We start from the raw sequence: 14,939 nt of genomic DNA on the forward strand, positions 1-14,939 counted from the left end.
ATGCAGTAGGGATTGTTAGTCGTTATCAGTCCAATCCAAGATTAGATCACTGGACAATGGTCAAGACGATCCTCAAATATCTTCAGAGATCGAGGGACTACATGCTCGTGTATGGAGATAAGAATTTGATCCTTACAGGATACACAAACTCTGACTTTCAGACTGATCGAGATTCTCATAAATCGACATCAAGGTCAGTGTTCACTCTGAATGAAGGGTTTGTAGTGTGGCGAAGCATCAAGCAATGATGCATCGTAGACTCCACTATGGAAGCTGAATATGTAGTCGCTTGTGAAGTAGCTAAAGAGGCTGTTTGGCTGAGGAAATTCCTTACAGATTTGGAAGTTATTCCAAATATGGATTTATCGATCACTTTTTATTGTGATAACAGTGGGGTTAAGGCAAATTCGAAGGAACCTTGAGTCATCGTAGAGGCAAGAAATCGAATGAAAATATCATTTGATCAGGGAGATTGTGCATCGTGGTGATGTGATAGTCACGAAGATTGCATTAGAGCACAACGTTGCTGTCCATTTACAAGGCTCTCATGACTAAAGTGTTCAAGGGTCATCTGGAGAGTCTGAGTCTACGGGACATGCAACATCTTGTCTAGGGCAAATGGGAGATGATACTGGGGTATAGAGTATGCCCTAGTTTATTGTATATTGCACTTGTATTTTTCATGTATTGTACATTAGTCTCCTGAGGCATTAAGACAAGTGGGAGATTGTTGGGATTGGTGTCCTATTTCTCCCGGAGTCTCATAGTTTGTAAACTGTATACATTGTTTTGAATAAAATAAGAGTTATTTTATTTTGCATTTACTTATATCCGATAAACAAAACTACATGGTTATTATATGAAAACTTAAGCATGTATATGAGATATACAAGTGAATCATGCCTTAAGTGATAACCTAAAAAGATCTAGGAGGGATACCTGATCCTGGTGACACTATGGATACGACCCACTTTGTAGAGGTTTACAAGTGTTGTGAACTACTATAGATGGTAGATCCTGACCATTCATGTGTAGATATGCGAGCGAGGGTGTCCTATACAAAGAGTTTGTATAAGATCGGACCACGAGATGACTAATCTCTTTATATAACGCCGTTGATACTTGAGACTTACTTCTCACCTAAACGACCATAGGTGACATGACCTTAATCTTTAGTGTTTTGGGAATTCCTGCCTTTGAGGGCGGTTCTTTGATTAGTATGGGTGAGAGTGTCCAGATTGCCAACTCAACAAACCTACCTTTTTAGGGATTTGTCTGATTGGGGAGTTGGGAACTCAGTTACACAAGATGGAATTCACTCCTTCCCCGAAGCAGGGGTAAGTAGATCGATTGCTCACTTAAGGGCTGATTCCGGATCTTGAACATATTGGCCACAACTTCTCTTTGGAAGAGAGAACTCAGTCATAGTAGGACTATGACTTATGTCCATTAGAGATATTAGTGGTACTTAAGGAGTTAAATGTAACTATAGGGGCATAATGGTAAATTGGCCTAATTGTACTTACGAGCGATCTGTGAAGGGTTATAGCATTGTTGACTAGTTGATATGGACACAAAATATATATGTAGTAAGAAGAGTGCAGCTGTCGGTCTTTAGTGAATGCCTGACAGTTAATGGATGGTGGATCCCGTGACTAAATAGTTTAGTCAGTTATTCACGTACCATTGGAGCTTCAAGCTACAAGTCCATAAGGTCCCCTTGGTAGCTCAATGGATCCAAGTTGAGAATCAGTTCTTGGGGTTGATTTGAAATGTTCAAATTGACAAGAGAAAATTCAATTATATATGATATAATTAGTGTGATGTATGAGATATATTAAGTGGATGATTAATGTAAATATGATTTACATTAAGTACCATAAAATAGAAAAAGAGCTATGGTTTATATGTTTCATGAAATGAAATATTAAAACTATAAGTTATAAATATGACATGGTAGGTTAGTTATCATATATATTTATAATAATATTAATTATTGGATAATTATCTCTTTTTCTCTAATAACCAATTGGGTGGAAGATTATTGGTGGTTTTATGGTAACCGTGAGATAAAAGGATAAATGTTTTCCTAAATTTTAGAAGGGTTACTCAATTCAGAAAGAAACTCACGAAAAGACTATCAAGTGAAAGTGTTTCACCAAACGATAGCTAATAGAGAGACTAAACGATCATGGAGTGTCACTATATGATAGTTCACTCAGCTGGTCATAGCTAAACGATCGCAGGGCATTATCTATACGATAGGCTGCTTTTTTCTACACGATTGAGCATTGGTCTATACAATAGACACTTCTCATCTCTCACTTGTTCGATCGTCTACAAGATTGTTGTTCCTCCAGTATCATCTTCTAACCAAGTTCATACAGAGCCCACACTTCTGGATTCTCACACCGAGAATATCAAGGTAACCATTGTGGTGGTGTCCTCATTCAACTCGATTGGGTTTGAGGTTTTGGAGGTCGTTCGTTGGGTTCGTGATCTTTGAGATCGTTGGGTTCGTGTTCGTTGTTGATTGTGTTGTGTTGCGGTCGTTTTGTTCGAGCATTCATGCATTGCTATCTTGGAGACTGTTCGAGCATTCGTGATCGAGGGAGTTTGAAGAATGAGTCTTCAAAGGTATATACTTTATCCATTGATCTCATCTGTAAGCATGCTGTAATTTCTAGTTATTGCATGATCAGTTGGTTTCCGTTTGTGTACTGTAATTGTGTGTGTTCAATTTCGAATGGAATTTGGAACGATCATTCCACTGCTCATGGAAATCCTCATGTCTGATTTCCTTCACTACAGTCCCGCTCTAATAAGCCAACCTTAGGGAAAAGCCAATTAAAACAAGAGACTAAAGTAACCCTATCCATTTATGGAGATCAAATAAAGTGTCATGTAAAACTATCATCCTTTAGTGAGACACCCACGATGCCGCGAGGCGATGCATGAAACTTTATCCAACCTAATGCGAGAGATCGAGAGATATGTTGTCACATGTCTCGCTCCCACTTACTATAAACACTCTCTCCATTCACCTTGGTATTGACCTACCCAAACGCCACCTATATGGGGACGCCCATGGTGCTTCAAGGCTGAGAGTAGATCTCACGGTGTGAACTTTTATGGAGAAACATGTAGAGGTTAAAGTGAAATATCTTAGAAAATCCAGCTACTGATTTTATCTAAGTGATTGTTTAATTTTCTAAAAAAACAACACTTGTCTTTGATGATTAAACAACTTTGATTCAAGTCCCATTAAACTCTTTAACAGACTTTCATTAAACTTGCATTCATGTAACAAATCTATCTAATTCACTTTTCTAAATAGATTCCCAGGTAGGGGTGTGACGTTTCCATCAACTTAAGTACCCCAGCCTAGCCAGAACCAACCTTAGACAAAAGGTCCCTTATAGATTCATTTGTTACATATTTAATCCTATTAAACTGATTTAAAAGATTAAACTTAGATTTCTAATCTCATTGGAAATGTGGTCTTATGTCTATTTCAATCAAATTTTAAAACACTTTTAAAAAATGATTAAAGCCTAAGGTTTGCATGCAACTCTTTATTATTGATTTTAATTCTAATTTCATTTATTATAACACTTATAAGAAATGAAACAATTAAAACCAACCATCACATAAATGACATATATAAGTCATTTATAACATTTATAAATTAACCTAACGTAGTGTCATGCTTCATGCAATGTTTATTCATTATAATATATAACTTTTATATAACTAATTAATGAACTGGGCTATAACATACGCTCTATATAACCATTCAACCTTATATTATAACATTTATAATATAAATGATGCATGAATATGCCATAATGCATGCATACATATACGATAACTCTTATATTATATGATGCATGAGCATGTTTTATGTAATTTAAATCATGCATACTAATATATTATAACACTTATTATATAAAATGATGCATGAAAATAAATGCATAACCGATGGTGGGTTTTAAAACTATATGACATATATTATGGCATATAAAATAAATATACATCACATGTATATTTAACTAAAGTTGATGGACCAGGAGAAATAATCTCAAAAACCAGAAATACAAGCTAACTTATTACAAAATTGAGTCCACTGGTTCAAAAAAAGTGAACCGGGTCTTGAACCGCTCGCCTCGAACCGTTCCACCAAGAACCCTTGTAGCTGATCATGTAACAAACTTCTGATCGTCAAGTATAAACGATTGTTTATATGCGATCACTTAGCTTTTGACTATGTGATGAGCATGAAAGTCTATGCTTGTGTAGCGTGCATTGAGTATCGTATACCATGCGATTGTGTAGCTAATGACTATGCAATGAGCATGATAGTCTACACGATCGTTTAACACGCAAGCTTGCGTCGAGTATCATATACCGCACGATCGTCTACCCATCGAGTGCCTATGCGATCATGCAGCCAATGCAACAAGATTGTGTAGCAAACTCTACATGATCGTATAGCATTAGCTATGTGATTGTATAGCAAATGCTACACGATCGTGTAGCAAAATCTACACGATCGCATAACAAAATTCAGATGATCGTTTAAGTACAACTACATGATGCGACAACCATCGTTTCGTCTTATTCATCAAAACGCACTGCAGCCCTTCTTCTGAAGCCTCACAAGCGACTCAAACTAAACGAATACAGACTCGATTGCAATTTATTGCCAAAAATTGTAGGGTACCTTACAATACAACTTTGTAAATTTAAATAGAAAGCCAGAAACAGAGACTTCTATCCCAAAATATTCATCAACAACCATCCACAAAGATTTATCGCATAATTAAATTCCCTCTTATTAATTTGAACAATTCAAATTAACCAAAAAACTGATTCTCAACTAAATCCTTTTGAGCTACCAATGAGTCCTTATGAGCTTGTAGCTTGAAGCTCCAACGGTACGTGAATAATTAATTAAACTCTTTAATTAAATTATCCACCATCCGTTCACTGTCGGGCACTCCACTAAAGACCAACAATTGCACTCTTTGCACTACAGATATATTTTTGTGTCCATTGGATATAACCAATCAACAGTACGATGACCCTTCACAAATTGTTCATAAGTACAACTAGGCCAAATTACTATTTTATCCTGTAATTACATCTAACTCCTTAAGTACCACTGATCCCTCTAATGGACAATAGATCATAGTCCCACTATGACCAAATTGTAGGGTTTGATGCCCTAAACCTCGTTTGGTCTTGTAGTTTGTAAATACCTATATGAACAAACGTTTGTGATGTAATAATATGAGACATTTTCTTCATTGTTGTCTATGAAATATGAGATATTTTATTTTCATTAACCACAAATCGATAAATTAAGATCCCTGGTTGTCGTTGTAACTAAGCATGTATGTGGAGACATACAAGTGGATCATACCTTAAGCGATTGCCTAAATGGTCTGTAGTATATGGATAAAGGAGGAAAACCTTATCCTGGTGACACTACGGATATGACCTGTTTTGTAGATGTTACAAGTGTTGTAAAGTGCTACAGATGGTCTGATCTTGATCATTCATGTGGAGACATGCAAACGGGGGTGTCCTATACAAAGAAGTTTGTATAAGACCAAACCACGAAGTGTTTAGTCTCATTATATAACGTTGTTCATTACAGAGATTTTCATTTCACTAGAATGACCATAGGTAAATGTCCTAATCTTGAGTGAGTTGGGAACTCCTGCCTATGTGGGCGGTCCTTCGATTTGCATGGGTGCGAGTGGCCAGATTGCCAACTCAAACCTATCACTTTGGGGATTTGTCTTATTAGGGAGCTGAGAACTCAACTACACAAAATGGAATTCACTCATTCCCTGAAGCAGGGGTAAGTAGATAGATTGCTCCCTTAAGGGCTGATTCTAGGGCTTGAACGATGTGGCGCCACACACCTTCTCATGGCCTGAGAGGTATCCACTCATAGTAGGACTATGATGTATTGTTCATTAGAGGAATCAGTGGTACTTAAGGAGTTAGATGTAACTATAGGGGCAAAACGGTAAATTGGTCCAACTGTACTTACGAGCGATATGTGAAGGGTTATCGTACTGTTGACTGGTTATATTCGATGAACACAAAAATATATCTGTAGTGAAAAGAGTGTAGTTGTTGATCTTTAGTGGAGTGTCCACAGTTAACAGATGGTGGATCTCGTGATTAAAGAGTTTAGTCAGCTATTCACGTACTGTTAGAGCTTCAAGCTACAAGTCCATAAGATCCCCTTGGTAGCTCAATGGATTCAAGTTGAGAATCAGTTTTTGGGTTAGTTTGAAGTGTTCAAATTGACAAAAGGAAGTTTGATTATATATGACATAATTAAACTGGTTCAATTATATATGATATAATTGATGTGATGTATGAGATACATTAATTGGAGAATTTTGATATAAATGTGATTTATATTAAGTAAAGGAGAAAAGGACTTTGGTTTAAATGTTACATATGATGTGATATTAAAACTATAGGTTATAAATATAATATGATAAATTAGTTATTATATTTATTTAAAATTAAAAAAATTATATGATAATTGTGGGTGGTTTCTCCTTTAACCATGTGTGAAAGTGGGAGATTATGTTCAGTTTTCATAACTGAAGGATAAAATGAAAAATGTTTTCATTTTTCAAAGGAATCGCTTCATTAAGAGCATTACTAATCTTTTAGCTGACGAGAGACTACACGATAACCTTCTAAGTGACAGCTTAAATGGAATCGCTTCATTAAGAGCATTACTAATCATTTAGCTGATGAGAGACTACACGATAGCCTTCTAAGTGATAGACTAAACGATCATGTAAGCGCCTCTCTCTAAATGATCATGTAAAGCGATTTGCTAAACGATCGCGTGCCAAACGAGATTCACTAAACGATCATGTAAACGATCAAGAGTGTTTTTACTAAACGATCGTGTACCTAGCGAAATTTACTAAACGATCAAGTATACAAAGTCTATGCGATAGACAGTTTCTTCTCCCACTTGCCTGGTTGTTTAGTTCGATCGTTGCCTGCCTCCATCCCTCTATCAAATCCAACAGAGCCCACACCTCCTGGATTCTCACTCCGAGAATACCAAGGTTACCAAGTGATGGTGTCTTAGAGAGTGCTTGTTCATGGAGAAGATTGTTCGTGATCTAAACGATAGCGAGAGATTGGGTTGGCGTTCTAAGCGACATCGAGAGATTGCGGTTCCAGTCTTCACGAGAGCGAGAGATCAGTAGAAAAAGAGTTCTTCAAAGGTATGTCTCTTGTTCCTTTTGTATTTATTTTTGATAGTATGTTGTAATTTGTTAGAAGATGCATAACTGTTTTGTATGTTTGTGAATGCCTTTAATTCTGTCACAATGGACTTGGATCGATCGTGCTTCCGCTCATGTGGCGCCACATTGTTCAAGACCCGAAATCAGTCCTTAAGGGAACAATTTACTTACCCCTGCTTTGGGGAAGGAGTAAATTCCATCTTGTGTAGCTATATTCTCAACTCCCCAATCAGACAAATTTCCAAAATAGTAGGATTGTTGAGTCGACGATTTGACTACTCTCGCCCATACAAATCAAAAGACCGCCCTCATAGGCAGGAGTTCACAACTCGCTTAGGATTAAAGTCATGTTACGTATGGTCATCCTGGTGAAATGAAAGTCTCTATTATGAACGACGTTATATAATGAGACTAAACATTTCGTGGTCCGGTCTTACACAAACTCTTTTGTATAGAATATCTTTGCTCGCATGTCTAATACATGAATGATCAAGATCAGATCATTTGTAGCACTTTACAACAACTGTAATACCTACAAAGCGGGTCATACTTGTAGTGTCACTAAGATAAGGTATCCAGCCTTATTTATCTACTACAGACCATTTAGGTTACCACTTAAACATGATCCACCTATATATCTCCACATACATGTTTAAGTTACAACGATAACCTTGGATGTTAGTTTATTGGTTTGTGATTAATGCAACTAAAATATCACACTTTTTATTGACAAAGTGAATAAAATATCATATATTATTAATCACATAAGAGTTTGTTCATACAATGTTTACAAACTATAAGACCCTACAAGACTTAGGGCATCAATCCTAACAATTAGATATACAGTTGATATATTCATGTATTACTTTAGATGACAAGTTTCACTTTTCCCGCCAATCTGTCACTTGTTCTTATCCAACAATATCCTTTTGCAACCAAGACAAAAAAAAATGAAAATTTGAATGTGGATTTTAGTCAATTAAAAGAAAGAAAGAAAAAAACAGTAACTATAAAAAAACAACCGAAGAAGAAGCTCATCCACCATTGCCACCAATGATTTTGTAATCTAGGATATTGTCCATCATCTCATTGCCACTATGAAAAATGATTATTGGAAGCTTAACATAATTACAAAATACTATAAAAATATAAAAACTAAAATGAGATATAAGTCACATTGATATATAAGTATATAATACTTACGATAATTATATAGAAATCAAATATCAATTATATAGCAATTACATGACAATTAAATAGAAATCATAAAATACTTAATACATAATAAAAAATTTATGGCAATCAATCAGATAGTAATCACATAACAATCTGATAGAAATCATATAGTACATAACATCTAATAAAAATCAGAATCAATTTAGTTATAGAAACCAAATCTGTAGATATATTCATTTTATTGCAAGTGAGAAACATAAATACATTTTATTAGAGAAAAAAATATAGAAAAAATTTCTTTAGTCACACAAAGTAATTTCAGGAGGTTCAATAAATTACTTTGTTTCAGTTATGTACATCAGAATAATAGTCAAATTTCTTGTAACAGGCTGAAATTATAGAGTCGAAAGGGAAGAACAAAAAGCTCTACACTTGAAAATAGCAAAATATGTATTAATAGTAATAAAATCCATGGGAATTGTATATCCGATCTCAATACTTTTCTTCATTCAAATCCAACAAAATCAATACGATTCTTCCACAATCTACCATTTATGAAAATACTTCATGATTTCATATTACGATTTATGAAATTAGTAACGCACAGAAGGAGAAGAAGGAAGAAAAAAATCAAAGATTGCTAATCCATACGTGATAAATGAAAACTAAAAAAATCAAACGAAAAAATCAAAACAACAACATCAGAAGATGCCTCTGAAACAAAACCCAACTATCAGACAAAATCCCTCCAACTGGAGACTCCTGCAACTAAAAACATTCCGTAAACTGGAGTTCACCCACGTCGAAAATGCCTCCCAATCGAGACCACCAACGCCAAATACGCACTATCGTTTGAAGTCCCTACACCGAGACACAACCGAATGACAGCAACATCGATTTCTCTCTCACGGCTAGAACTCTCTCTCTCTATATAATACGACTGCCTCGATTTCTTCTCTCTTTTGTGTTTCACGACGGGTGCCCTAAAGTTTTGGAAAAGATCTACATATCTACAAAATTACTACCGAACTTAATTACTTAAATACCTTTAAGTTTACACCCACTTAAATATCTTGTTCATTTTCTACATCAATATTCTGCCATATTTACAAAATCCAAAAGATTGTTATCATATACTCAAAGCAATTTCCCATATTTTAAATGATAAAACTATTGAGAATATCTTTAAATATAACAAAAAAATTTTACGATAAATATCAGACAAATTTCTATTACAATCTATCAAAAATTTGTCAATGATAGACAATGTCATTTTACTAAATTTATTCATTTTCTTTTATTTAAAAGAGCTATTATCTCTATTTAAAAGAGCTATTATCTCTATTTAATTGCTATTCAATTTTTAAATAATTAAATTTATAAATACTCTTTTCACGTACTGCATACATTTTGCATCTCTTCAAAATAAAGAGAGAGACAAAAAATTAAAAGCTAAATAGCTACCAAAACAATTTTAAAGAATCAAAATTAGAAAACTACAGTTATCAAAATTAGAAAAGAAACGATGGGTTAACAAAAGTCCTAGGATCACAACTCCAATTTGTATGAAGTATTCCTGTTTAAGTTTTTAGGGGGTAAAAAAAAGTATTCCATTTGGTTTTCTACATCTTTTATATTGTTTCCTGCTTCTTAATAAAGTAGATAGCAGATCTCCATACTCATCAGAAGATGCATTCTTCTGCTTCACTTTATTGAAGATGTAGACAACCCAATTAAGGGTCTTTGAAGATTTAAATACAAAATTCTTACACATTCTTCCTCCTCTAAATCCAACTCAAACCTCTTGCAAGTAATCAGCATCTTAGTCCTCTACCTCTCATTTCGTTCATCGAAACAGGCACGAAGAAAAAAAAAATGCTCCGATGACTAAATTTTCTTCCCCATCGCTGCCACATCCAGCAGCAAGATCTCGACACTCTCTGAGCTCTGCAATGCACAGGGAATGCCTCAACAAGAAAGCCGAAGTAAAGACAGAGCTTTGGCTACGTCTCAGCTCTGCTTGCCTCTGGTAACAAAAGCCAATGAAATACAGGGATTCTTAGCACATAAGATTGTTGTGTTGATGACGAATGGTTGCCAAACTACCTGGCATTATAGATCAGGACTGCATACGGCACTGACGGGTGTAAAGGTTCTTTAACTTTGTGAGTTCTTTTCTCCTCCTCCTTGCCTCAGTCGCAGCCATCGCATCTATGGTTTTCTTACAGAGGACTATCTCTGGTTCATGTCTTCTTTCTGCAAAATCACACAAGTCATCACAAGTTTTTGATGGAAGACAGTGATCATCTTCGCTCCCGTTATCTTGTTTGACCGCCGGACTGGGTTCAATACATTCAAGTCTTACAGGAGAAAGCACTTTTCTAACTTGAGCTCTTGTGTTGGTATCAAATCCGTCCACATCTACTCCAACTGTGTTCTGAGTATGATCCTTTGGAGTCGAAGCTTTGTTTAAATTAGGAGCTTCATTCAAATCAGGAGCTTCGTTTTCTTCTTCGGCTGAAGGCAAAGAAGGACGTCTGCTTTCTGCATGCACAACCTTTGAAGTATTAGCACTGTCTTGGGATTTCGAATAAATATCCTCTTGATTATTTCCAGCGGGAAACCAGATTTGAGGATTCTGTTGGTTCCTAAAATCATGATGAGGCAACAACCAAGAACAAGGTGGTAGTATACACAATGGTGTTCTCGGGCCAGTGACGTCCATAAAGTTTTCTTGTACATGGGAAGAGCCAGACACAGAAACATTATTATTAGCAGGCAAATTAATACTTGACGGGACGACGACAACATTGGGTAGATCATGATAGGGAGTTGTAGGTTGAACCACAGATGGCCAGAAATACGGAAGGCGACTAAGCAAGAAAAGAGGGTAGTTGGTGGGTAAAGGAGGCATCTGAACATGAGATGATCTATTGTTTCCTGGGATCTCCACCTTCGGCTTTACTGCTTCAGCCAACTAGACACAAACGAGCGAGCAAGTGAATTTGTTGGGAGATATGGTAAGACCATGACCACACACACACTTCTTAAATGCAATCCCGTCCTACCTGTTCCTTTAATTCCATGTTAGTAGTCTCCAGAGTTTGGTACTCTTTCAGGGCCAACTCCTTTTCCTTGATTGTTGAAAGATCACAAGATGAAAGGTAAACAAAAATTATGAGACAGAAAAGTTACAGAATATAAATGGGTCCTTTTTTTGGTGGTTTGGGAATAGTATCATTTTCGTGAGTGCCTACCCTCTTTAAATTTTCATTTTCCCATGCTAGATCAGCAGCCTTTTTGGTTAACTCCTCGCACAGAGCCTGCATAATAACCAACCAAAATAAACTATTACATGCAAAAGTAATTTGAATAGACCAACGCCGTAACAGGGACTCTCTAATTACTTTTGATGAAAACTGATTAACTTAAAATTTAGCTCATCAGTCATCACCATGTATAATACCCAGAAAAATATCCAATCAACCAATTCATATACAAAGACTTTGATCGCTTGTAAAGCAATGATTCAGAATAATTTTATAGCTAATACTTTCTTTGTAATAAATTAAATCATAATAGCACACTTAACTGACATTGTTAACCCTTTCTTGATGGTGCGAAGAATAAAAACACCTTGTATTTTGTTTCCCTAGACCAAGTAAGGATGTTAATCTCCCTTGAACTTGATAAGAGGATTAAAGTTGGACTGTGAAGAAGCAGACACCAGTTACATTGCACTGACAATATGAGTATGGTGTACGGTTAATCACAAAGATAACTTCCAAAAGTATAGCAATCAAGTTGAAAAACAAATAACTTCCAACAGTATAGCAATCAAGTAAAAAAAAAAAAAAAAAAGGAAAAAAAAAGAGTTAATTTTGACTGATATTTTTATTATGTTTAAAGTAATGTTATATTTTTGGTTTGGAGCCTAAATCTCCTATCTTCTGCGACTATACAAGTAGCCAAAGACATTCACAGATGGTCTAGAGTAAGATATAGATATCCACGAAAGAAAAGAATGAAAAAAAAAAAAAAAAGGAATTTCAATAACCTTCATCTTGGATAAACATATTTGTATGATAAAATACCACAATGATGTCCTAGATATGCTAAATATATGATGCATAATTTGAACAATAAAACTGAAAAATACATCTCAAGAAGAAATTCTATGAACCTGCCTACGCCGAATTGTCTGCCGGGCTGACTCTCTGTTTGCTAAAATCCTTCGTACTCTCCTTTCTTCCTTCTCAGCCTGAAGAAGAAAGCCGCTTATGAATAGATTGAAACAAAGTAAGTAAATATGTGTAGGAAGAAGAAGTCAGCAATCATAACCTCGGTTAGATTACGTCTTGACCTCCTGCAGCCAAATAACTGGTAGCTTGTAGTGCATGCAGGACTCACTTTACATGATTCGGCCTCCTTGTCCGCCTTTATCAACTCTCCGGTTGTTTCCCACTCAGGGTGGGACTGATTAGTACATTCTTTCTCTGATGGCTGATGTCTTACCACCCCTCTATCCTGCTGCTACAAACAAAAGTAGTTTGTCAAGGCCTGCAGAAGTAACGTAACTCTTGTTTTCTTTTAATATCCACGAGTGTTTGAGCTAGCTTGAGTACACGGCATCAGTTCTCATGAGACAATTGCTTGACTTTGTTATATTTGGTTGTCAAGAAAAATTTGTTAAGTTACTTGTAGAATATCAAACACCATGTATGGGCAGCATAGTAATACAACTTTACTCGTTTTGTAGTTTGACATAAGTCATAATAACGGAAACCAGGACCTAATTGGGGAAAACAAATGGAGATGTTGAAAAGACAAGCGAAGAGCTCCACCTTTCTAGTCCAGTCACCAATAATTTGAAGAATATGCTAAGATTTTTTTAAAAAAGAACTTGAAGGGTATTCTACAAGTTTCCTTTGCACCTAAAAAAAATTACAGGGTTAGACGAGTTATCCGTAACAATAATGAGGTGCACGTAAGTTTAGCTGAATGAAAAACAAAGGGGTAACTGTTTCCACAACTGTTGGAGAAAATTTCTTTTCCAAACCCAATTCACTTTGCTTTCACGAGTTAGCAAATGGTGTCACTTAATCTAGCAATGGTCCACTGCTTGTTTTAGAATCCAAGACAAAAATCTCCACATTCTTAATTGTACTCCACACTTCTGGGATAAGAATCACCAATTCGAATCCTAGTCTTTAGATTCTAAAGACCAAAGAAGGATAGAAATGCGAAGTTAAAGAACCGTCAGGCAAACACATTTGAAGAATACATAGTGAATGTAAACCAAATAGCTTAATATTCCATGGTTTTGCCTCAGATGTCATTCAGATTTTGAAAAATAGAATCAAACAAGTGATAGCTCCTCGTTCACTCGTTCGATTAACAATGGCTCAGGTAAGAACACCGCACTCAGTTTCCCATACCATTAACGAGTGAAAATTTGGTTGTCCATGTAAAAAACACAAAATCAGAAATCCACCCTTCATTTTGAATTCCAGCAAAATCGAAAGGCAAAATGCAATCAAAATCTGGGAAGAACCAAAAAGAAAAAGTAAAGAATAACCTCAATCCGAAGGTCCAGATCGGCGCAACTAGGTAAAGAGTCGGCAAAGCCAGAAGTCGGCAACTCGGTCTTAACCTCCTTCCTAGCTCGTTTCCCTTTCCCTTTAATCCCCCATTTGGTTTCCAACGGTTGAACTCCAGTCTCTCTGACAGCCAATACCGCCAAACCAGCAAGAGCCTCCGCAGCCTCAATCTCAACCTTGACCATCTGATCCGCCGCCTTAGAAGATAACATGGAGGAAGAAGAAGAAGAACTCAAACTAGAACAACTGGTCCCATTGGAGCACTTGGAAGAAGAAGCCATGAAAGTGAGAGGAAGAGAAAACCCATAACAGAGGAGATGAAGAATGAAGAATGAAGAAATGAAGAGCGAGTAAAAGAGAGTGAAAGAGAAAGAGAGCGCGTGCGGATGATGGTGAAAACTTACGCGCCTCAATGAATCAGTGAAAGCCACGTAATCGATTCGGCGCTCGTAAAATTATTACACGTGGCATCTCCGCCGTATAAGAATTGTAGGCCACGGACCATGGTTTAGTGAAAGCGTCGGTGTGTGGCTACTCGATATAATATCCACGTGGCTTTCTATTTTCTTATAATAAAATAATTTTTTATTTTTAAAATTGTTTTTATATTTATTTGTGTGTCTTGGATTACAAAAGTGAGGGGGACTCTATGGAGGAAGAGACTAAAGCTGCAACCTTTGCGATGTGGCAATTAGAGGACCATAAATAATTAGATACGATATTACATAGGTTATAATTTTTTTTGAGTTAAATTATAGAAAATTCATTTAATATACTATTTCGATTTGTGTACTCTAATAAGAAAGTATTTAGGTCAATGAGTCATGAAAATAGAAGTTGAGAAGTGTGAAGTTGTGAACCCAAC

General features: G+C 36.0%; 1 protein-coding gene across 2 annotated transcripts; it reads right to left on the reverse strand.

Annotated features, from left to right (window-relative positions):
- Window positions 1-10,146: 10,146 nt before the first annotated feature.
- LOC120091090 (Basic-leucine zipper (bZIP) transcription factor family protein) lies at window positions 10,147-14,438 on the reverse strand. Of its 2 annotated transcripts, none has more exons than XM_039048923.2 (6): window positions 14,053-14,438; window positions 12,816-13,004; window positions 12,658-12,735; window positions 11,732-11,797; window positions 11,543-11,608; window positions 10,147-11,451 (listed from the first exon to the last, which is right to left on the reverse strand). In XM_039048923.2, exons 1-6 carry the CDS (start codon window positions 14,353-14,355, stop codon window positions 10,594-10,596), a joined length of 1,560 nt encoding a protein of 519 aa, XP_038904851.1. In that variant the 5' UTR covers window positions 14,356-14,438; the 3' UTR covers window positions 10,147-10,593. The 2 variants fall into 2 exon arrangements, with proteins under 2 accessions (XP_038904851.1, XP_038904850.1); XM_039048922.2 differs by having other exon boundaries at window positions 12,816-13,007; window positions 14,053-14,427.
- Window positions 14,439-14,939: the final 501 nt, after the last annotated feature.

The sequence above is a fragment of the Benincasa hispida genome, chromosome 11 (assembly GCF_027475165.1).
Source record: "Benincasa hispida cultivar pf3 chromosome 11, pf3_genome.v1.1, whole genome shotgun sequence".
Taxonomy (NCBI): domain Eukaryota; kingdom Viridiplantae; phylum Streptophyta; class Magnoliopsida; order Cucurbitales; family Cucurbitaceae; genus Benincasa; species Benincasa hispida.